This window comes from Hesperophylax consimilis, unplaced genomic scaffold (genome assembly GCF_061612785.1).
Source record: "Hesperophylax consimilis isolate HC1 unplaced genomic scaffold, BYU_Hcon_1.0 scaffold_53, whole genome shotgun sequence".
Lineage (NCBI taxonomy): Eukaryota > Metazoa > Arthropoda > Insecta > Trichoptera > Limnephilidae > Hesperophylax > Hesperophylax consimilis.
In genome coordinates, this window is record NW_028301283.1 from 5552 (window position 1) to 30661 (window position 25110).

A 25110-nucleotide genomic window follows, 5' to 3' on the forward strand; every position below is an offset into this window, starting at 1 on the left:
TAACGAGTATATATTTTATTTTTGATATCGTCATATTTAGCTTTTTTATTTGAACGTTATAATGTTGGGATTTTAGGATGAGAGTGGGATTTCATTTAATTTGTAAAGTATTTTTATATAACAATTTATTTTTAAAATAAAAAAAATCACAAATTGGTACAAAGTTTCTTTTTCTTATATAATATTTTGTAATATGAACCAAGATCGCCAATTTACCTGTCCAAAAACGGGACTAGTAGGACAGTCAAAGTCTTCAATGGATTGTAAAATAATTTTTGTACAGTAAAAAATAAATTCATACATTTTTATACAATATATATTATTATTTAATGTATGGTATTCATTTAAAATTACTCCAAAAGAGGTGTCTGTAACCAAATTTACTATAATGTTTTATGAAACCTGCCTAACAACATAACGCTGTAAAATGGAAATGTACAAAAAATAAAAATCATACAAAAAGTTTGCAAACATTATTTATTTTTAACACCTGTAAGTAATGTTATTCCTTCTTGTTCCTCCCCTCCCTACCCCCAACTTCCCTTCACAGTGCTCAGCACGCCTAAGGTCCCCGTGACTCGCCGCGCCGTCCCCAGTCCCCAGTTGTACCTCAGCACGTCTCAGGTCCCTGTCACCATCCGTCACCAGTCCCCAGATTACTCAAAATAGGTATAAAATACTTGAAAGTATTTTGTACCGGGTATTTTTACCAGGTATTTTTTTGTACCTGGACTCACTGTACCCAATATCCCACCTCTAGACGTGATCTTCGTTTCATTTTAGCTATGGCTTTTATTTTTTTTATACTCTTTTATGGCAAGTCGCAAACATAATATCTAGCAAAGGTCATTTGAATGACCTTGTTAGAGTGGTTCTTGCTCTACGGGAAATTACTTGCTTTCTAAAAGTAGTCTATGTTCCCATACTTGAGAGATGTTTTAAAGGTCACTTTCAAATATCAATAAATTTATGAACATAAGTATTTCTAGCTGGTCGTCAAATGTCATCATTCGAATGACAAGACATTCCGGAAATATAAAATAGGCCATAGAAAGGTTACGCTTAACGCTTTGCAAAATCGCTTGATCGCTTGCTTGCGGCCGGTGCTCTCAGTTTTCTGTTTACACACAAATTATTGTTGAAATATAGTATATTTTTAATAAAACAAGAATAATAATGGCTGCCACAAATTATGACTACAGTGGTTTCTTCGAACAACGACCCCAAATTGCTGCTCAGTATCATTTTGGATCATGCAAAGTTGAAGCAGCGCGTGGCAATCACTACACCAGTACCAGCATAAAAGAACAACAAAACAGCCAAATGATACATATTTCAAACAACACTTATTATGGTCATCATCCAGCGAAACCTCACGGCCCAGGACCCCATGATGGCGATGACACCAGGTTAATGGATTGCGACATGGTTCCGATTTCGTCATACTGTACGCCGGAACGGACACTTGGCAGAAAAAGAGCCAGCGATGACGTCAGTTATGCAAGTTTCAAGCGATTCAGACAAGAAGGTACGTTCTATAAACAAACTATGTTTCGGTATACGCATGTAAAAGTGAACGTTACGTCTCCATTGGGGGCGATACTTGTATTGCCACTTGAAGTTTAGTACTTGAATAACTTAACGGTACTGTTCAGGGGCATTTCTCTCAGCTTTGGCCTTGAAACTCATTTGAAACCGCCACGCCCACCTCAAAATTCTTATAGAAAAGGAATAATATGGCTAAAAGCTCAGATCTCATTGGTTAGAGCAGAAGGATTGGTTTGATCTCTCGCTCTCTACCATAGTGACTCGTGTAACAGAAAGAGATGACGGAATTTTGCCGTTTGACAGTTTTCAAATCATTCCTACAAAATGAGAGTGGTTTATTTATACACGCGGGTTGTCATTTCACGTCGAAAATATTGCGTGTTAAAGTTGTTCGGGATAAAAATACAATATAAGCCAGTATAGTGTTAGCGAGTTACAAACATATATTCAACCTACCTACGTAAGTTCAAGTTTAAAGTGAATTGACAGTTTTAGGTTATTACGTAACATACTTGGCATATTATGTCTTCCTCCACAACGTATAAATGTTATTTATTATATCGACCAACTTATTCATGTTATTGATTAGTGTTATCCTGTATTGTCTTTTTGTTTTGGTGAAATTAAAGTTTTGAAACATATGTAACAATGAGTTCAAAATAGGCAGAAAAATTTCGGAATTCATCGTCGTACTGTCGGACAATCATGTTTTGGAATTTTTCTTCTCAGATTAACAAGTTTCATCTTAAGGAAATAAACTGTAAAAGTTCATTTTCTTAGTCAGATGAACCTTGCCCTCGGAAAACATTTCGACATTTTTCTGCTTCAAGGACATTTTTATTTTTATAATAGTTTTTTTGGGCTAGTAAATGAAAAGAGTAGGCTGAAAGCAATTATGTTGTCTATGGTCGCATCTTTTTTAAATGGCCTTGAGTTTCCTCTACCTTGTCTACTGCTCTGCTCCGCACGGTAGGTACTGCTTGTATATCTGTGATTAAGTACTGTATAATTCCGTTACATACAAAAAGCCCGAAGATATCGATCTAGAGAGTGGTATATTTATGGTACTGTTTACCGTCATCACTTGTACATGCAAAATAACCGATTCTCTGAGTTAATTTGCCATGGGTTATTTATTCACAGATTGCTTTAAGTGGAGATAAGTGATTTCATGACACCGATGACTATTTTAAATAAAATAATATTTCCTGGTGGCATGCATACAAAATGAAATGTAATAATATTACAGCGATTTTAACTAAAATGTACCGGTAGCCGGTTTAGCATACTGACTACAGCTCCATATCTTTATAATCTAACTCGCTCAAAACTGCCAAACCTTGATAAAAATCGGAACAATTCAAGTATTGTGGTGGTTCGGTAATAATATTTTGTCTGTTGATTACGCAGAGCACTTTATTACTCTGTTAAATATTTCTTATGAAAAGGTTCCATAAGCAAACTGACTAGTTTTGGTGATCTTAGTTAAGATTTCAATACATCGTTAAAAGTTTTATCAAAAAATTACAAGAATAGTACTTTGTTAAGATTCCTAGTTTTAAACAACATAATAAACAATAGTTAGTCATTTTTGGAATGTTTAAAAATTATAATTTTTCGAGTTTTCATTAGAGTTTAAACAAAAGGTATTCGAACAAGTAAAACCACAATGGAGTCGCCATTCAGTTGTGGAATTTATCTTTTATTCATGAAGCAAATAAAAATGTGTTTTTACTGATTAAATAATGAACCTATGTTTATACAGTTGGAAAGATATAACCTTATTCTGCTACTTGACACAAATGTAGTCATAATTATTTGAGTTGTTAGCTACGCTGAAATGTGAAATACGCTGTCTACAGTAACCTACATACATACATTGTTTTACAACAGAATGCATTTGCGTAAGTGTTGATTCAGAATGTATTTAAGAATGGGAACGACAGTCAAATGCTTTCACAAAATATATCTAATTAATTTTTCCATTATCCTGCGCTATCTGCAATATTACATTTTTCAATGTCTTCAGTCAATTTTTTCTCCGAGATATAATTATTCTGGTAATCCATATTATTACTTAATCAATTTTACTGATTCCATGGATAAGCATTTATTTGAAAAACATGTTGTCCTTCAATTATAACTAGGAAATTTTGTTGGGGATGGTGCGACTAACTCAAAAAGATACTTAACGGCCTACATTAAAATATATTTTTTTGAAATAAATTACAAGTTATATGGTACTATCATAAAAACATTTTTATTGGTGTGCTAGAAAAATTTTAATAATTTATTATAGCTTTTGTTAAATACGTTTTTAGATTCTCACGGCCAAAAGCATTTTTGTTGTTTGTTTTTGGGGTGTTATGCCGTGTTGCGCTAACTCCTTCTTTAGCCGACGTTTCGGACAGCGTTGCAGTGTCCATCATCAGGGCAGATCCGGTAGATCCGAAGATCTTCGGATCTACCGGATCTGCCCTGATGATGGACACTGCAACGCTGTCCGAAACGTCGGCTAAAGAAGGAGTTAGCGCAACACGGCATAACACCCCAAAAACAAACAACAAAAAAATTTGTTAAATACGTTTTAAACTGTTTTCTACATCGCTGTGTTGAATACAATACCACAGCCGGTCTAAAATGAAAATTTTTGTTCAAAATAATGAACAAACATAATTGCTTTATAAAGTTTATTGTGATTATATGGAATTAAACCTTAAAGTATAGGAAAACAACCTGATTAAATTTATTCACACTTTACTATATAAATTTTACTACTGTCATGAAGAAAATAAACTTTTAAATGTAATGAACAATAATTTCGCTTTTATTTTTTTCAAATCATGATCTCAAAATCTTATTTTTTTATTGTGTTGGTCTTGTATTCACAGAGATATGAGATGATGTATTTTATATTCAATTTGGAGTTTTTTTTTTTTTTGCTTGTCATTCATCTATGCACAAAATTCTTTTGCGTGAAATTAATAACAATTATTCTTATTTTTTCCAACATAATGTTACGCAAACATTGCACACGTATTCTGGTGATGTCTGAAATAGCTTCTTTGCTTCAATGGTTTAGAAACTTGTTTCGATTAAGGCACAAGAGAAAGTATTTTGTAGCAGTAAAAATACTTCATACAAGTGGATAAACGTTTTACATCTCTATCTAAGCTCCCACAGACTAACGCAACTATTAGATGTAACTATTTCTGAGTTTGGCAAACCATCCTCTATTTCAAAAACATTTACTTAATGACAGTAAACCAATGTTAATCTTTTCTCAGTCAATATCAAACTGAATCAGTTAAACTTTTATATTCACATATTTTCAAAGAAAGGCCCTGATCTTTTTAGTTTAGTTTTGTGTAATGTTTTGTACAAACTTACATGTTCTGTTTTGTTAGCACCACCGCTACCTAACATAAATTTCAGATGCCAAATAAATAATCAAGCTTATGTCTTCAAAAACTGTAGTATTTAATATTATACAGGATGTCCGGGGGGTAAAGCGCTAACTTCGGTAGGTGATTCTGCTTGATGGTAGTAGTAAAAAAGATAAATAACTTTTTCGAAATTCCATTTTTTTCCCATACAAACAACTCAACTTTTTTTTTACCTGAAAACTACCTTTAAATGTAGGAATTTCAAAAAAAGTCACTAACCTTTAAATGTAGGAATTTCAAAAAAAGTCACTAATCTATTTTACTTGTACTATCATGTAGAATCACCCCCCCCCCCAAAGTTAGCGCACTTAACCCCCTATTGTTACAGCACTATATATTTTTTTAATAATTTTTTTTTTTATATATATATACATAATTTTGTTTTTATACTGTGGTTTTACTCAGTACCTTTATTTTTCAATCAATCGATCTCGTCATTTTGTTTTTTTAATACAGTACATAATCAAAAAAATTGTTAATCCATTGACATTAATTCGGGTGAGAAAGGGTTAACTAAATATCATGAAAATAACATGGTACTTTATTTTATATTACTTTGTGCTGGAGGGGTTTGGTAGAGGAAAACCCCGAATAAATAATAAACACAGAACTCTTGGTAATCTGTCCATCTGCTCCATTATCCAACAATGACTATAATTCGCCCTTATTAGTATGCCAAATTTAGCAGTCTGCCGTGTGCCTAGACTCGAGCGCCAAGCTTTGTACACCGACGGGATGAGTTATCTCAATCACTTAGTTAATATACCTCCGTTTAGCTTGCTCTTGCTGATCATTTTGCCAGTCACTGTGGTTCATTGTTCTTGTTTTAGAACATTTCTGTTAGTCCTCTGTGTATTCTAGAAAGTGTCGCATCTGTTTCTGTTTGTTTCATTCTGCCACATTTTTGTTTGAATAAGTTTACAAAATGAAGTCTCGCAAGCGTAATGTAATCATGGAACCTTAACTTTAAACTAAAATTATACTAAAGATCGATAGCGGTGTTTGTTTTCATTTTTAACATATTTTATATGTATGCACTGTAATTCACCGCTTTCATTAATTAATCGTTTCCTGGATATTGGAGTGGCGGTTTAGTGAAAAGAGTACTATATTTACTTTTGAATCTAAATAAAATTCATAGAATTTATTTGGTGTAGAAATATTTCAGGTATAAACTTGTTACTCAGTTGCTTTGAAATAAATTTGTTATTAATTCGGTTCCACTACTCAACCCCTCTTTCAAATTGTGGTTTGGGAAAATATAATAACTAAGTACTAAAAACAGTGCATCATAAGTTGACCAGAAGCCGGTGATTCAATACTAAGTGGATATAAAATCAAGTGATTCATGTGCAACAATTTAGGAATATTTCTGCAATATTCAAGAAACAGGGTCGGTCTTCCCAGATGGAGCTCAAACGATGAAATCAAATAAACTATTGATAAAAAATGATCCGAAATAGATACCACCAATTAGGTAAGTGTATAATCTTATTTTGTTTCTCCCATCTAAGGGTGAAGTCTGAGGAAGATCGACCATGGTCGGAGCTTTCTGGTCACCTTGTGATTGTGACGGTGCTTCACTTATCTCCACTTGGTAAGTTCGCTGGGCAGGTATTGTCACTGTCTGTGGCTTGCCTTTCAGAGCTGGTGCCGCCCCCACAGGCCTACCAGGCCCCCCAGAGCTTCGCGCGCCCTACGCACTGCAACCCGGACGTAACCCGCTGCCTCATGGTGCACATGATCTAACTAACCCCCCGAGTCTCGTCGCTAAACTGGGCCTTGTTTTCTGCAGTGGACAGGACTGAGGGAGCACGGAGAGTCAAGCCACCCCAACCTCCCTCGCTGGAGGACCTCCTGGCGGGAACGCACGGCTGCCACATGTTCCATTACATCCAGTAGCAGTAGCAATTGGCAGAAGGCTCAGTGTTGTGTAGTGTTTTCTGTGCAAATCTGTTCATTCAATTATATTAATTTGAGTTAAGACTAATTTTTATCATTAAATAGTTTAAGTGGTGTTCTAAATATTGTTGTACCATATGATTGTATTGTTACTATGAAATATTTTTACTAATAAAATTTACATTCTCGCCAGGTGTTTCATTGAAATAAAAACAATATCCTTTTATAGTTTTAAAAATTTATTAGCCTTTTAGAATACACACACTAAGTTAAATATAAATAAGTCAATGTTATTATGATTGGCAATCCGTCGGCTCACGTGTCGAGTGTTGTTGGGTGCTCACGCCTGACTCGAGTCTGTAACAAAACATTTCATTTCGTGTTACTAAAGTCTTTGTTTGTTTCAGGTACCATCGCAGTCATCAACTTAATCCATTCATATTTATTACAGGCAACGGCGGGGATGCAATTTCTCGAGCTTTTTGTACCTCGTATTCAAGGCTCTTGAAGCTGGTCCCCGGCGTGTGGTCACGCCAAGGCATGTCACTAATACGCACCGCTTTGGTTTCCAGGGTCCTCCGTCTGCTGCAGGCGCGTCGGGACCCGGTCTAGTCCCAGCCATTCGGCTTCAGCCTTTAAAAGAAACAGGCACTTAAGATGATTGTTACTAAGTTTCATTTAAAACTGATCTAATGAAGATCTGTGATATTTTCTGTGATAGAAGCATTCAATTAACTATTACCACTATTGTTCTTTGCTGTTTGCTCATGTTATTTATAAATAAACTTGTACAAATTATTATTTAGTATTTATTACAATACCTTTCCCATCTATCTATCTTCTATCTATATAAATAAAAAAATTAAATGTTCATTTGTTCAAAATCTTAAATCTCCAAAAGTTCTTCACCGATTGCTTTGAATTTTGTTTTTATATATACCTAAAGCGTGATTTTTTTGAGGTTAGGATTTTCATGCATTAGTATTTGACAGATCACGTGGGATTTCAGACATGGTGTCAAAGAGAAAGATGCTCAGTATGCTTTGACATTTCATCATGAATAGACTTACTAACGAGCAACGCTTGCAAATCATTGAATTTTATTACCAAAATCAGTGTTCGGTTCGAAATGTGTTTCGCGCTTTACGTCCGATTTATGGTCTACATAATCGACCAAGTGAGCAAACAATTAATGCGATTGTGACCAAGTTTCGCACTCAGTTTACTTTATTGGACATTAAACCAACCACACGAATGCGTACAGTGCGTACAGAAGAGAATATTGCGTCTGTTTCTGAGAGTGTTGCTGAAGACCGTGAAATGTCGATTCGTCGCCGTTCGCAGCAATTGGGTTTGTGTTATTCGACCACATGGAAGATTTTACGCAAAGATCTTGGTGTAAAACCGTATAAAATACAGCTCGTGCAAGAACTGAAGCCGAACGATCTGCCACAACGTCGAATTTTCAGTGAATGGGCCCTAGAAAAGTTGGCAGAAAATCCGCTTTTTTATCGACAAATTTTGTTCAGCGATGAGGCTCATTTCTGGTTGAATGGCTACGTAAATAAGCAAAATTGCCGCATTTGGAGTGAAGAGCAACCAGAAGCCGTTCAAGAACTGCCCATGCATCCCGAAAAATGCACTGTTTGGTGTGGTTTGTACGCTGGTGGAATCATTGGACCGTATTTTTTCAAAGATGCTGTTGGACGCAACGTTACGGTGAATGGCGATCGCTATCGTTCGATGCTAACAAACTTTTTGTTGCCAAAAATGGAAGAACTGAACTTGGTTGACATGTGGTTTCAACAAGATGGCGCTACATGCCACACAGCTCGCGATTCTATGGCCATTTTGAGGGAAAACTTCGGAGAACAATTCATCTCAAGAAATGGACCGGTAAGTTGGCCACCAAGATCATGCGATTTGACGCCTTTAGACTATTTTTTGTGGGGCTACGTCAAGTCTAAAGTCTACAGAAATAAGCCAGCAACTATTCCAGCTTTGGAAGACAACATTTCCGAAGAAATTCGGGCTATTCCGGCCGAAATGCTCGAAAAAGTTGCCCAAAATTGGACTTTCCGAATGGACCACCTAAGACGCAGCCGCGGTCAACATTTAAATGAAATTATCTTCAAAAAGTAAATGTCATGGACCAATCTAACGTTTCAAATAAAGAACCGATGAGATTTTGCAAATTTTATGCGTTTTTTTTAAAAAAAAAGTTATCAAGCTCTTAAAAAATCACCCTTTATATTAAATGTGTCCACAGGTGACAGGTAAAAACATGCTTTTTAAAATAGCGCCATCTGTTGGGCATGAAAGCAACATGTATACCCTATTTTTTCTCTATCTACAGACGTGACGGGGTACAGCTAGTTTTTAATAAAAAACATAATGATCTTAGTATAATGAGATGGCTGCATTCAAGAAATACTTAATGAATCAGAAATAATTAATAAAAATTCTAGATCTAGTTGATTCAATTTCAATCACAATTTTTTATTTTATTTGCAATTATTTAGAAATGAAATTATCTATGATTAAAGAGATAAGTATTGATTATACATAAGCACATGGGCGTTTCATCTTAAAGTGAATTCTATATATGCAACCTGCCTCAGTGGGGGTCTGTTCCTCCGTGTCCACCACATCAGGTAGGAGTCCATCCAGGCCACCATCCCCCGACGTAGCGGTTGTCTCCGATCCATGTCGACTCTGATCAGCTTCGGCCAAATCTCCGTTGTACGTCTCCACACTCTCTATCAAGTCTATCTTGGATTCTGGCATGCTGCCGTATCTGTTGGATGCTTCGTGAGATGAGCTGTTAGGTGGGGAGTACAGCCCCATGGCTTCATTCTGGCTGCCGATCATACTGGCTACACTGCTCGCAGCCCCCATTTCTGAATTGCCCAACAAATGCTGTGAAAAACTTCTTTCATTTGTATTATCCTGATATGACAGGTGACGTTCCTCTGAATGCAGAGCCTGAGCTATCTCTCCGGAGCTTTCCGTCGCCGCGCTGGAGGATTGCTGGTTCTTTAAGTCGGCAGCGGAAAGAATTCTTGAGATTGCAATCAATAAGTCATCGCTCACATCTTCCAATTTGTATCCTCTAAATTTAACAAAACAATCGCGAAGATTCTGATCAAGTTGTGATTGGTCAACGTGATTTCCTCTTGCTGCCATTACCATGTGTCTTAAAGATTCTATTAATTCATCGTTGCAAATCTCCGAGTGATGAGAGAGTATAAATCTCACCATTTCATTGGTAATATCTAAATTTATGACCGCCGACTCATCAATAGGCACCCCTTGGTTTTGACTCCCACTCAAATTTCTCCGTAGGCTCCTGTGATCATCGCTGGCGTCATAGGATTCAGATTCCACGGCCAATAAATAATGTGAGATTAATTCCTGTATAGATTGCAGAGCTCTTTGCCTCAATGTGTCTGAACTAATCTGTTGTAGATCTCTAAATAACTGTATGAGAAAATGTGGACGAGATTCATTAGCGCTTATTAGAGCAGTTACTTCAGAGTAAACATTCTCGCGAAGCAGATCAAATAATTTGGTTGTGGATTTTTCTTGTGTGTTGGAGGAGCTAGTGCAAGCGAGATTCGGGTTAAAGACTTCATTGCTGGCGGTAGTTTCCACGTTTCTATTGTGAGCATAGTCTAAAGAATAGTTTCCAGCATTTGAAGAATTCTTGGCGGGAAGTTTGGAAGATGATTTCTTTTTGTGAGCGCCATTAGATCTTGGCAGATTCAGATTGTTAGAGTGAGCTTGTATGATTTCTGGGATAGGATTGGTGCTCAGCCTGTTGACGTTAACGTTGACTGAGCCATGAAATCGGTTGTTGCCTGGCAGTGGTTCCTCGGAATTGGATAATAAATTAGTTAATAACTGGTTAGGCTCTGCATCGAGGTTTTGGTTAACGTTCAGAACATCAGGTGGGGCGGTGAAGTATTCAGTTTCTTGCGCCAAGTTTCTCCGTCCCCTGCGTTGGGTGCTGCTATCAAAGCTGAAGTCAGACTGGGAGTTATGTGGGGCACCGGAGGGGTAAACATTGTTGACGTTTCTCTTGGGGGTGTTGGTAGCCTGGGCAGTGCCTGGGGTAGCGGAAGGGGCCCCCGAGTGGAGGGTGTTGTGGGACCTCTCCACCAGGGGGTGAGGACTGTGGGTGGGGAAGGCCGGATCCGCATTGCTCTTGCTGCTTCCCGACAGTAGATTCTGTCTGGAGTAGCTAAAAATCAAATGATCATTTTGTAACTTTATTTATTGCTAATTGGACAGCATGGTGAATGTTATAAAGATTATAATATTTTGCTAATAAAACAAGTTTTAAAACATCTTGCGTATTTATTGTTTTACAAAAATATTTTTTTACATTTAGTTATGAGCTGGTAAACAATAAACAAACTGTATAAATTATCGAGTATATTGATAAATTTTCACTAGATTTTCATTGAGAATAGTGTATGGAAATTAAATATCCAAGAATATGAATATTGTCACCTACTTATAAAGGTATGTATTAACTAATTGAGAATAATTTTAATGTCAAAAGGAAAAAATTGGAGGGAGACGGAAAAGCTATAGTTCCGGATGGGTTGGTTGGTTTATGTAGCCAGGGTAAAATTTTTAAAGAAGGTCTTGGAAAGAAAAATATTTTATTAGTCAATTTGGCGAAACTGTAAAGCGTGGTCTCCTGTGACCGTTTCCACAAACAATACATCAAACATTTTTGTTTTCGTCCACATTACGACTCCTCCCTTTGTTGAAACATTGGGGCACGGTGGGAGTGGCCATAGACATTTTCTCATTATTTTGTAGATGTCTGATGAGGAAGACGCATGTACTCTCGGTTTTTCGCTGTCAACTGTCAAAATGAGTTTCTGACGAGGAAGACGTTATCGTAGAAATTATTACACCACGTAGGGAATACAGATTTCGAGTTGGAACCGTACCTTCGACCTCGAAAATATAATTTATATCCAAAATTGAAAATAGAAGACAGATTCGATATAGGTAATTTCTTCCGCCTCTCGGAAACTGATTTCGAAGAGTTAGTTTTATTTATTCGGCCAGATATTTAAATGTTATTTCGCCGGAAATGAGACTTGCTGCTACATTACGATTTCTTGTAACTGGGGATTCATATACAAGTCTGATGTCCACTTGAGAATCTCCAAACAGCAGCCGTCAAAAATTGTTCCGGAGCTTTGTTGGGCCGTCTACAATAGACTTCAAAGACAAAGATAGAAACAATCATCCATACGACATTATATATTTACAATTTATTATACTCGCTCAGTGCACACAACCTCAAAAACTCATACGATTTATGCTTCGTGACAGACCACACCGCGCAGTGGTTTTCAAAAAAATGAAATAATCCCCCCCCTCTGCCTTCCCGTTTTTAACATGCGTGGGGAGTTTTTTACATCGGCCACGGAAAAGACGAACATTGCAAAATGTGGATGGGAACGTCCCCTTTTCGAATGTTTGAGGCAATGTTCGTTGTAATTAATGTAGTGGAAACGATAGCTGGAGAAGCGGCTTAACAAAACATAGTGCATGAGGTGAACTGCACCAAAACCAAATTCAATTCATAAATAAAAGGTGGATGAAGAAATGACTAGTCCACAGAACTAAGAAAGGTTAAACTTGACCCTAATCTAAACATTTATCAATTATACAATGCGGCCGATATTGAAACTAACTTTATTATGAGGTTAAATTTTTACTTAGGAAATCCTGCCAGAAGTTCACACAATTATAAAAAAATAAAAGTCTTAGGACGGGTTGTTTCGGAGAATTTGAACAATTCATCAAATTTCAACGTTCATTTTCAAGTTCTGTGAAAGATTTTTTCAAGTTCTGTTTTTATTTCAGTTTTGTCAAGCAACTAGCCTACAATGATATAAAAACAGAACTTGAATAGGACTTTCACAAAACCCGAAAATGAACGTTGAAATTTGATGAATTGTTCAAATTCTCCGAAACAACCCGTCCTTAAACACCAGGGGAAAACGTGCTTCGAGATATCAGACCCCTTAATTCCCTGCCGCATTTTACTCCTAGTAAATTCTTTAGTCTGTGGACTATTTCAAATTTTTGACAGTTCAAGCATTTCTCTGTAAATGTATGTTTGCGAGCATTTAGTGTTTTAAGAATGAATGAGTAAATAAAATATGGTAAAATGAAATGAACAGTTAATGAGCACTACTTACCTCCTGAAATTGTCCCAGTAATTGTTGGCGCGGTTGCCGGGTGGCACCTGATTGTTTAGTGCGGTACTCTGTCCAGAGAGAGTTTGCGTCCCCATCAGGTGAGGATTATTCATAGCCACATGCGGTGTTAGGTTAAGCAGGCAATTGGGATTCCGGTTGTTCTGGATGGGCTGCGGGATGGACTGGCTGCTCAGCACATTAGGGTTAAGTTGTGCGGGAGGCGCGCTATTGTTAAACAGCGGCTGGTTACTCAGAGGCACGTTGCTGTGAGGTACACTCATCATGTCACTGGACTGATCACTTTGGTAAAGGTTGGAAGGCAAGGTAAAATTCGCCGGGAGCTGATTATTGAAGTGTTCGGCGGGGAAAGGTGGGATGTTCGGAGTCACTTCAGGAGCTCGCAATTGGTTTAAGTTTGAAGGGTAGACATTGGCCAGGCCGGGAGGGGGCGCTGGGTTGTATTGAGGAATGACAGCCGCGTTTGCGTTGCTAGTATCAGTGTTGGAGAGATTAGCCTGCAATTGTATGTTCCAGTACTGTGATTGGGAACCGGACTGGGCCGAATTGGCCCGAGCTCCGAGTTGACTCGGAGTGTTCTCCGGGAAGTTTACATGGGGCGGGGTGGAATGCGCTCGGGGCATGTTCAGGTTCAAAGTTTGCAGCCTTTCCTCCAACTGAAATAAATTATTATAAAAAAAATTAGTCAAATACATACATAAATCACAAAATGATTGTATTGCTTTTTTGTTTTATTTGAACTGAAAATTTGTACCTGTATTATCGCGGACGTAATGTAACTTGCCATGTCACAAAGTTTGTAACAAAAAATATCAATAATTAAAAGCAGATTTTTAAGATCCAAGAACCAAAAATATTGCAAAAGTAATGAAATGTGAATGTGCTCCCTTAAGACTTTCTTAGCTACTGATTATATTTTAAAATGATATTCCCAACTACTCTTAACCGTCTGGGGGCAGCGAGTCTATGGCATAAGGGGGCCAATTGGGGTAAGTTCTGAGGCTGAAAGGGTGGGGAGGAGAAGTACCTGACAATTCAGATATGGTCACCAAAGCCAGGTGGTCTTACATCAGGGCGACACTGAGAGTATCTTCCACTCTGGAATGTGCCGCAAATATACTATCTATATATTATTTTTAAATGAATAAGTAGTGAAATAACACAAAATAAACCTGCCACCTCAGAATTGCTAGTCGAGAGCCTTACCCCTCGACCAAGGAGGCCCTTAGTATTTACCTACACGTCTCGTATTATCACTAAATAAATAAATGCAATTTGAACTAACATTGCTGACAGTGGACCTCAGCGAGGATATCTCTCTCTGCTGAGACAGGAGGTGCTGTATGCAGTGAGCGCTGCCCCACGCTGCGGCCGCCACTTGCTGTTGCTGCAGGGCCCACAGCTGCCCCCCCGCTCCCATCATCATGTCCTGGCTGAAGTTGGGCATCATCATCCCTCCCATCCCCATATTGGGAGGGGGCATGAACATGGGATTGTTGGCGTAGTTCTGGAACATGACTGGGTTTGCCGCTGCATAATTGGGGTAGTTTGGATGGGTAGAGTGCGTGGGCAGACTCATAGTGCTGTTGTTCTGTTAGTTGGGTAGGAGGATCGAGTTGGGGACTTGCGTAGTTTGCGAGGAACTGTTAAGTGTGGAAGGAGTCATTTGGCCAGTCCTCTTGTCTTGCAGGAGAGACTGGCAGAGGTTGTTGGTCATCTCCAATTGCTGTTGCAGCTGTAATAGAAAGAAATCAAATTGAATTACTAAAGTTTTATAAAGATTAATAATAATAAGGAAATAAATTGTTTGGGGTTTACTTTAACCTGGTTAGCTTTGTTGTGCCACCACATAGTGACTTGAGATTCTGAATGAGGGTTATGCCACTGTGGAGGCACCATGTCAGGGTTAGAATGATCTGCAATCAAATAAAAACAAGCTTTTATAAATTACATACATAAAAACATTCACAATTTGTATTTTTGAATAATAAGTAGGTATACCAGTCCCAGGCAGAGATCGTATGCAAGTCATCGACAATCGTCCTAAAAGCCGTTTATAAAAATCTTCCTATTCACACGTCTTGATAGAATATGTAGGTAGATATTATAAATTATATGTAAAATGTGTATATATCTTACATAGCATAATAATGATATATATTATGTAAAATTGATTAATTTGCCCTTTTAACTGATAAAAAATGATTTGTTGGTTGGGAAATGCATCGGACAGTTGGAGCGCAGTGGTGTACAGGGCTATTCACATTCATGCATCATCTCGTACATAATCTTCTTAGAGTGTTTAGGGGCTTTGGAATTCCTTACAATTTGGAGTGCAGTGGTGTACAGGGCTATTCACATTCATGCATCATCTCGTACATAATCTTCTTAGAGTGTTTATGGGTTTTGGACTTCCTTGCAATTTTACTTTGTAAATATGTGTTATAAATATCTAATTATACGCACTGGGAAGATACTTCTGTACATGTAACGAAGGATGTTGCTGCTGAAGAGCGTAATGCAGGAAGAACGTTTGGATTGAAATGGTGTTTTCGAATATATTTTATTTAGCTATAGAATTTAGTCCTATTAAATCTAGTATTTTACTTTTACAGCAGTGTATAATTACCTATTCCTACCAATATTACCTAACTAACCATCACGCCGTTTACCCGGAGGGGTAGGCAGAGAGGACGGACTGCCAAACAACTCGGTCTTAGCACACACTTCTTGCCTCGTTCACATTGATACATCGTCTCATTCATACTCTTCTATTATTCTGACTCTTAACATGGCCCGACTCGAGTATCTGATTCACTTGATCGTGCCATGTCTTCCTAGGGCGTCCCCGACTTTAGTATCGGATACGGGTAGGACGTATGAATAGGTCCTTGAAATATAAGTTACGCCCTGCAACGAGCGGGACGTATATTTCAAAGAAACACACGGAAATTGAGTTTTTAATTTTTACATATTTTAATTTTTGAAATTCAATGTTTCTCTTTTATCTGTGTGCTTTTATTTATTGTTATGTAATTATAACCTTTTTTATATTTTTTGTAATCTTTATAATTGTTTGTAAATATTTAATTTTTTTAATTTGATGTTTTCACTTTTTTTGATGCAGAAATAAAAAAATAAAAAAAATAAATATTTAATAAAATAAAATACTTTTTTGTTTTAAAACCACGATATTTATTAATTTAAGAACCGACCGGTTTCGCTTTACTTAAGCATCATCAGGGTACAAATTAATACTAAACAAGAAGTACATAATGTGTGCATATATATAACAAACAAAATATAGAGGGAGACAACATGATACAAATATATTATAGAGACAACATGATACAAATATTAGCAACTCAAAGACGGTCATAAAATACATTAACATAAGTGCACAAGTAATGGAAAAAACCGCCAGATAATTATGTAGACTAATGGGTTATACCAATAAATTGGGAGAAACAAAGCATCAACTGGCATGGTGGTAAGGAGGTAAGGAGAACTGAGAATTTTTTTATGGGTTTATTGGAAACAGACCTAATATTGGACTATTTGATATTTCTAATTGATTATTAAGTATCTGACTTTTGGTTTTTACAGCTTTTTTAATTTCTAGTGCCTCTAGATTGTTTAGTCTGTTACCATGCCCGTTTTTATGTAAGATGTTAGCACCGGTGCTATGACAGAATGTATGATCTTTATCGATCAAATGATTTGCGAATTCAGAAAAACCGTTATTATTGAGGCAACGAAGATGCTCCTTTATCCTAATATTAACATTACGTGATGTCTTACCGATATAGAAAGCCGAACAATTGTTACAATTTAATTTATATATCCCCGAATGACTTAATTTATCGTCCTTATCTTTAGAATTAATTACAAATTTACCTATATTGTTATTCGTATAAAAGGCCGGTTTGACTTCAGAAGGAAGGTTTTTTACACTTAAGGTAGAAAAGTGATTAATGAATAAAATTCGCCGCCATTGATAATTAATATTATTATCATTGATTTGAGGACAAGGACTAGCGAAGAGGAAGCGATTAATGGCTATTTGTTTTAGTTTTTTATTTAAGATTAAATCTATAAAATTTGATTCATAGCCATTATTTACTGCTATGTTTTTAATTAGTTTTAGTTCACTATCAAAATTACTATCGGACATTGGAATTGTGACTAAACGATGGACCATTGAATGGAATGCGGAGTGCTTATGTGAAATAGGATGATTGGAGGTGCTGTGTATGACAACGTCAGTATAGGAGGGTTTACGAAAAATGTTAAAATTAATTCTGTTATTAACGATCGATAAGGTAAGGTCTAAAAAATTTAAGGTTGAATTGATGCCTATTTCTAATGTGAATTTAATCTTATTATGAAAAGAGTTTATGTATAAGATTGAGGAAGGAATTCAATTGACGCTTAGTCCCTGTCCATATACACAAAACATCATCAACGTATCTTTTCCAGTACAAGACATTTTTAATAAGATGTGAGGTACTAGATAAAATTTTTTTCTCTAAGTTATCCATGAATATATCAGCAATCAGAGGACTGGTAGGGCTCCCCATAGCTAGGCCGTCACGTTGCTGATATATAACATTATTAAATTGAAAATAATTTTGATTCAGGCATATATTAAACAAGGAAGTTAAATCTTTTATAAAATCTATAGAGAGATCGGAACTATTTAATAAATTAGAAATTAAACATTTACTCTCTTCTATGGGAACATTGGGGAACAAATTTACAACGTCAAAAGTTCCTCAATCTTCCATGTATAAAGCTAAATTGGCGTGGTTGAAAGAGGATCTAAAATGTGAATACAAACGACGTAATAATATCAAACTTAATTTAAAACTATTACATACTGAACTAGTGTATGAGTTGCACCCAGTAGAATGGGACCTATTTGACGACAAAGTGAGATACCTAGTTTCAGTTAAATCTTTTAATAAACTTAATACAGTAAATAAAAAACTCAAAAACTTGTGCCGTTTAAATAATCCAGATATTAATATTATTAACCCGGAGTCGGTCCATACATTTTTTGACCGGGTACAGAACCTGTCTTCTGTACATTTTCTTCCTGAGGAGATATCCCTATTGGCAAAGGGATTAAAATATAACCTTAAATACTCGAATAATAATTTTAATGCTGCCATAGAAGAGGTAGCAGTGGATATAGACACAGCTCTATGTGGTAAACCGAAAAAATTCTGTTACAAAAGTGCTGAAACTTTACAAAAAATAATACCTAAATTTAAACCTAACCCAAATCCCGAGTTGACTATAGTGAAGAATATTCGTGCCAAACTAACAGATGAAGATTTGATCCTCACGAAAGCGGACAAGGGGAATACAGTGATCATACTCCCTCGAAATGAATATAATTCTAAAGTGGCGGACTTCATTGACAGTGACAATTTCGCAATACTTGCGAAAGACCCAACCAATAAGTTCCAAGAAAATGTGAAACAAACACTTCAAGCATGTAAAACTAAAATATTCAAAGACGAATCATATCACAAAGTTAAATTTTTAACTAAAAATCCCAAAACTCCTAAATTATATGGGTTCCTTAAAATACACAAGAATAATTGCCCCTTCAGGCCAGTAGTTTCATGTTGTAATGCCCCAAATTTTAAAATATCATCCGTTATTACTAATGTGTTTCAAAATACCAATGTTTTTTCACCTAAACATACCCTTAAAAACTCTTTTTCATTAGTAGAAGAATTGAAAGATATGATTCTCCCTAGTAATTCTACACTAATTTCTTTTGACGTTGTAAATTTGTTCCCCAATGTTCCCATAGAAGAGAGTAAATGTTTAATTTCTAATTTATTAAATAGTTCCGATCTCTCTATAGATTTTATAAAAGATTTAACTTCCTTGTTTAATATATGCCTGAATCAAAATTATTTTCAATTTAATAATGTTATATATCAGCAACGTGAGGGCCTAGCTATGGGGAGCCCTACCAGTCCTCTGATTGCTGATATATTCATGGATAACTTAGAGAAAAAATTTTTATCTAGTACCTCACATCTTATTAAAAATGTCTTGTACTGGAAAAGATACGTTGATGATGTTTTGTGTATATGGACAGGGACTAAGCGTCAACTGAATTCCTTCCTCAATCTTATAAACTCTTTTCATAATAAGATTAAATTCACATTAGAAATAGGCATCAATTCAACCTTAAATTTTTTAGACCTTATCGATCGTTAATAACAGAATTAATTTTAACATTTTTCGTAAACCCTCCTATACTGACGTTGTCATACACAGCACCTCCAATCATCCTATTTCACATAAGCACTCCGCATTCCATTCAATGGTCCATCGTTTAGTCACAATTCCAATGTCCGATAGTAATTTTGATAGTGAACTAAAACTAATTAAAAACATAGCAGTAAATAATGGCTATGAATCAAATTTTATAGATTTAATCTTAAATAAAAAACTAAAACAAATAGCCATTAATCGCTTCCTCTTCGCTAGTCCTTGTCCTCAAATCAATGATAATAATATTAATTATCAATGGCGGCGAATTTTATTCATTAATCACTTTTCTACCTTAAGTGTAAAAAACCTTCCTTCTGAAGTCAAACCGGCCTTTTATACGAATAACAATATAGGTAAATTTCTAATTAATTCTAAAGATAAGGACGATAAATTAAGTCATTCGGGGATATATAAATTAAATTGTAACAATTGTTCGGCTTTCTATATCGGTAAGACATCACGTAATGTTAATATTAGGATAAAGGAGCATCTTCGTTGCCTCAATAATAACGGTTTTTCTGAATTCGCAAATCATTTGATCGATAAAGATCATACATTCTGTCATAGCACCGGTGCTAACATCTTACATAAAAACGGGCATGGTAACAGACTAAACAATCTAGAGGCACTAGAAATTAAAAAAGCTGTAAAAACCAAAAGTCAGATACTTAATAATCAATTAGAAATATCAAATAGTCCAATATTAGGTCTGTTTCCAATAAACCCATAAAAAAATTCTCAGTTCTCCTTACCTCCTTACCACCATGCCAGTTGATGCTTTGTTTCTCCCAATTTATTGGTATAACCCATTAGTCTACATAATTATCTGGCGGTTTTTTCCATTACTTGTGCACTTATGTTAATGTATTTTATGACCGTCTTTGAGTTGCTAATATTTGTATCATGTTGTCTCTATAATATATTTGTATCATGTTGTCTCCCTCTATATTTTGTTTGTTATATATATGCACACATTATGTACTTCTTGTTTAGTATTAATTTGTACCCTGATGATGCTTAAGTAAAGCGAAACCGGTCGGTTCTTAAATTAATAAATATCGTGGTTTTAAAACAAAAAAGTATTTTATTTTATTAAATATGTCAAACCACAAAGTGATTGCTTTCTACAATAATAAGAAATATTTAATTTCTTTCACAACATCGCAAGGCTTTCAGCGTCCTTTAAAATAGTATCGTTCTAATGATGGTAATGATCAACGGTTTTTGGGGAATTATTCCATGTAAATAGACAGATTGCCATATTTAATTTCTTTCACAACATCGCAAGGCTTTCAGCTTCCTTTAAATTAGTATCATTCCAACGATGGTAATGATCAACGGTGTTTGGGGAATCATTCCATGTTAATAGACAGATTGCCATATTTAATGCACAGCCGAAATGTAGGAATGCTTGTTTGACAATCATTTTTTTGGAGCCTGCTCTAAGGAACTATCAGCATTGATCACCTGTGCACAGGTGAACATGCGCGAAAGTCGAAAGACGCGAGCGGAATACCCGTTCACAGTTGATCTAAGTTCGTGAGAACGGGTCGTTTCTTCGACTTGTTTTTGTGTAAGTAGGCTCGTATGTGGAACGGGCTACAGAAAACTGTTACACCTACTTAATTTATTCCAGAACTCTTCAAATTCCGGTAAGTTTTTAGATTCTCACGGCCAAAAGCATTTTTGTTGTTTGTTTTTGGGGTGTTATGCCGTGTTGCGCTAACTCTTTCTTTAGCCGACGTTTCGGACAGCGTTGCAGTGTCCATCATCAGGGCAGATCCGGTAGATCTTTCTCGGGAGTCTTCAGATCATCTTCAGATCTACCGGATCTGCCCTGATGATGGACACTGCAACGCTGTCCAAAACGTCGGCTAAAGAAGGAGTTAGTGCAACACGGCATAACACCCCAAAAACAAACAACAAAAATCTTCAAAATCCGTATTAATAAATCCTTTCCTACAGCCCCTTCCTTAACCCGTCCCACAACGCTGCGCGACCCGCAGCGATATAGCTCCACCGTTTTTATACTGTATAGACAGAGGCACTCTTATGAGGTGTCACAGAAAAATAAAATTACTTGTTAAATTTTAAAATTCATAACAGTTTCATAAAAAAACAGTTTTTTGTGATTTCTCTAAAATTTGATAAATGGAGGTTACACATTATGTGAATTAAGAGGTCGATGTATGAGTTTTACAGTGTATTTTGATAATCCAAAATTTTTATTTTATTATATTTATGTCATATTTTACCAGTGTGTGTTTTAGGGCGTAACTGCGAGTTGCAGGTTTGGCGCGGACTTCATGTCTCATCAAGTATTTTATAATACTTCATAAAACGCCGAGCCCCTTCCGATTTCGAAATAATTTATGACGTACATTACTTTAGAATGCTCCATGATGACGTCGATACGAGCTCTGCCTGGTTTAGTAGTGAAACGTGAGTAGATACCGTGATTGTTCTTGAGATGCCTGGAGGGGTGGCGCGGGGGAAGAGTGGCCATGGGGGGAGGGATTGGGTCCCCCTCGCTAGTGCTGCCGCTGCTGGCGTTCGACACATTACTCACGTCACATGGATCCTGAAAACAATCATTATGTTCAATTTTAAAAAACATACTACTGAATAACTTCAATAAGGATAATCAGATTGATCTTATATTGAGTTTGAAAAGACAGAACGGAAAAACCCTATCTTTTACTTCAATGCGTTTATGGAAAACTTTTAAATAGAAATTCAAAACATGTTGTTCTCTCTTTCTAATGTTTAATTTAACCACATGTAAATCATATATCTCATCGTAAAACAAAATGAGATAGCATGAATTTTATAGAAATATCTCTCAAAAAGACTAAAAAGAGAAAAACTTCCGAAAATTATTAATTAATTATGTAGGTATTCCATATTAATCTCAAGGAATGATCAAATACCACCAGAATGTTGGTGGTATCTGTATTGGCTCCATGGAGGAGCCTTGTCCACCGTGGAATTTGAAGTGTTCGCAATCCTCGGCAATGAAGAAAGAAGAATTGGTCTCAAGCGTCACCTTGTTCCTCCCTGTGCCCCCGTTGTTACTGACGGGCAGCGTCAGGAAGCAGTCGGGCATGGGTTGGGGCGGCGGCTCCCCCTGCCCCTTGACCCGCTGCTCCTGCATCTCCTGGGACAGGTCCATCAGCGTGCGGGCCAGGGCCGGCTCCCGATTGTGCTGCTTGCTGCTGCCGGGCTTGATGTGCTTCATGCTCTGGGAAGTGAAGGATCCGTCCAATGACTGTGTGGAATCGCCGAAATAGCTGGTGTCCTGGATATAAGAAAAAAATTATATCAACTTTTCAAATGTGTAGGTTTAAACCATTATTATATGTCTTTATGTGGGATCCTAATCAGTGGCGGCTGGTCGCATAGTGCGTTCGTGTGCAGCACTATCTAAATTGTAATGGCTAAAATTAATTTATAATATCTTACTGAAGACTATAAAATCTATAAAAATCATTTAAAAATATTACTTACCAATACAATGCAATGAATATTATCAAGGAGAGCGATTTTAATCTCTCCAAGTATAAAGTATGGCCGCTGCGCGGCGCCAATCCGCCGCGCCGTGTACACAGATTTGCAAACGGATGAAAATACGTTTTTGTATGTATTTTTTAAAACACTGCGAGCGCCTCAATCTACCCATTTGTACCAGGAGTTAGCTAATTCCCGTGTGTCACACGGCGCCGAGATAACCCGATCATTTCCGAAGATTACCGATTTATGAGCCTTGACCCGAGGTTACACGGAGACATCCGAAGTTCGTCGAACTTCGAACTCGATATTGGACAATAGATCACAGATGACACATGTCACATGTCACAGATCATAATTTACCGTCGTTATCGCGAGCCGTGACGTAATTATTGTCATTGTTTTGGTATTGATTTATCGAGTAATTTGATCAAGCTAAATACAGAACTTAATCCTTTTAATTTGTAACTTTATAAGAAATAAAAATGAGTGTAATCAGTGTCGAATATATAAGAAATAATAACAGTTTGTTTGAAAATAAATTATTAATTAAAAATTCTGGTCCACCTCGTCCAGTGCTCGTGATTAAGCAAGATTGTAAATCCAAATCAAGAGCTTTTACTCGAGTGTTTGACAAAAAACTTTATGATAAAGCTTTTTGGTTGTGTGGTTGTGACAAAGTTAATCGCTTTTTTTGTTTTCCGTGTCTTGTGTTTGGTGGAGATTCAACTTGGACGTTGAGTGGGATTAATGATTTAACGCATCTATCAGAGAAGTTGAAAAAGCACAATTCATCTACTTTACATTTACAAAATGTTATGAGTTTAGCCGTTTTAGGTACAGTTGACATTCGTCAACAGTTGGATTCTGGATACCGTGAGCAAACTTAACAACATAATGCAATGGTTGACAAAAATAGATATATATTGTCTAAATTAATAGATTGTGTCATATTTTGTGGAGCATTCGAATTGGCATTGCGTGGTCACGACGAAACCCTTGATTCGATAAATCCTGGTGTATTTCGCGGCTTAATAGATTTCGTAGCAGAATTAGATGCAGTATTAAAACAACATTTAGATAGTGCCACTGTTTTTAAAGGGACATCAAAGACTATTTCAAAATGACATATTGGATTCTATAATGGAAGTATACAGCACAGAAGTGAAACGACAAATTACGGAATGTGAATTTATTGCGATTCAAGCAGATGAAACTACAGATGTCTCTACGACGACGCAAATGGTTTTGATCATCGGATATGAATGGAAGGGCCATATTTATGAACGCTTTTGGAAATATTTAATTCCAACCTCGCACTGCGCTGACGGTTTGTATAAAGCCATCTCTGAAGAACTTCAAGGTTTGAACATCAGTTCAAATAAATTGATAGCTCAATGCTTTGATGGAGCCTCAGTTATGAGTGGAAGGGTTGGAGGGGTTCAAGCAAAAATTAAGGCTGATTTTCCATTTGCTAATTATGTTCATTGCTATGCTCATCAGCTGAATTTGATAGTCGAAAAAAGTGTTTCACAAAGCAATGTAATAAAAACGTTTTTCGCACATCTTCACGCATTTCCATTTTTTTTCGAGGTCTCCTAAACGAATGAACGTGTTAAACGATGTAATGAAAAAGAAAATCCCTTCTGCCCCACCAACAAGATGGAATTTCAACATAAAAACTGTGAGAACTGTTTCGGCGTACTCAGAATTGTTGATACAATGTATGGAAACTATTTTAGACCAAAATAATAATGATTCGAATACTATAAACCAGGCCAGTATGTTATTGCATTATCTTAAGGATGAACAGTTTATATATTGGTTAGGTTTCTTCAACAAGATTTTACCCCATTGTGACATTTTGTTTCAACAATTACAATCACGCTCTTTGGATACCATCATGATTAAGAAATATATATATATCAATTTGAAAAATGCATTCAGACAGTTCGTGATTCCATAGACCAAACAGGTGAGCCCAAAGCAAAAAGAAATAAAACGGTGAACTATGCAACTTGCATCGAAGTATGTGATATTCTCTTACAACAGATCAAAGACAGATTCGAGTTTACTAACCATTTATTAGCATCAAAATTATTTGATTGTGAACGCTTTACTCAATATAAAGAAAACTTTCCTCAAAGTGATTTCAA

General features: G+C 36.4%; 1 protein-coding gene across 1 annotated transcript in view; it reads right to left on the reverse strand.

Annotated features, from left to right (window-relative positions):
* Positions 1-9393: 9393 nt before the first annotated feature.
* LOC149408830 (uncharacterized) overlaps positions 9394-25110 on the reverse strand; it is a 48118-nt gene continuing 32401 nt past the window's right edge. The window contains 6 exon segments of the mRNA XM_089650393.1: positions 9394-11139; positions 13130-13803; positions 14433-14882; positions 14972-15063; positions 21902-22028; positions 22494-22745. Of these exon segments, the coding sequence (XP_089506519.1) occupies positions 9456-11139; positions 13130-13803; positions 14433-14882; positions 14972-15063; positions 21902-22028; positions 22494-22745 (3279 nt within the window). The 3' untranslated portion in view covers positions 9394-9455.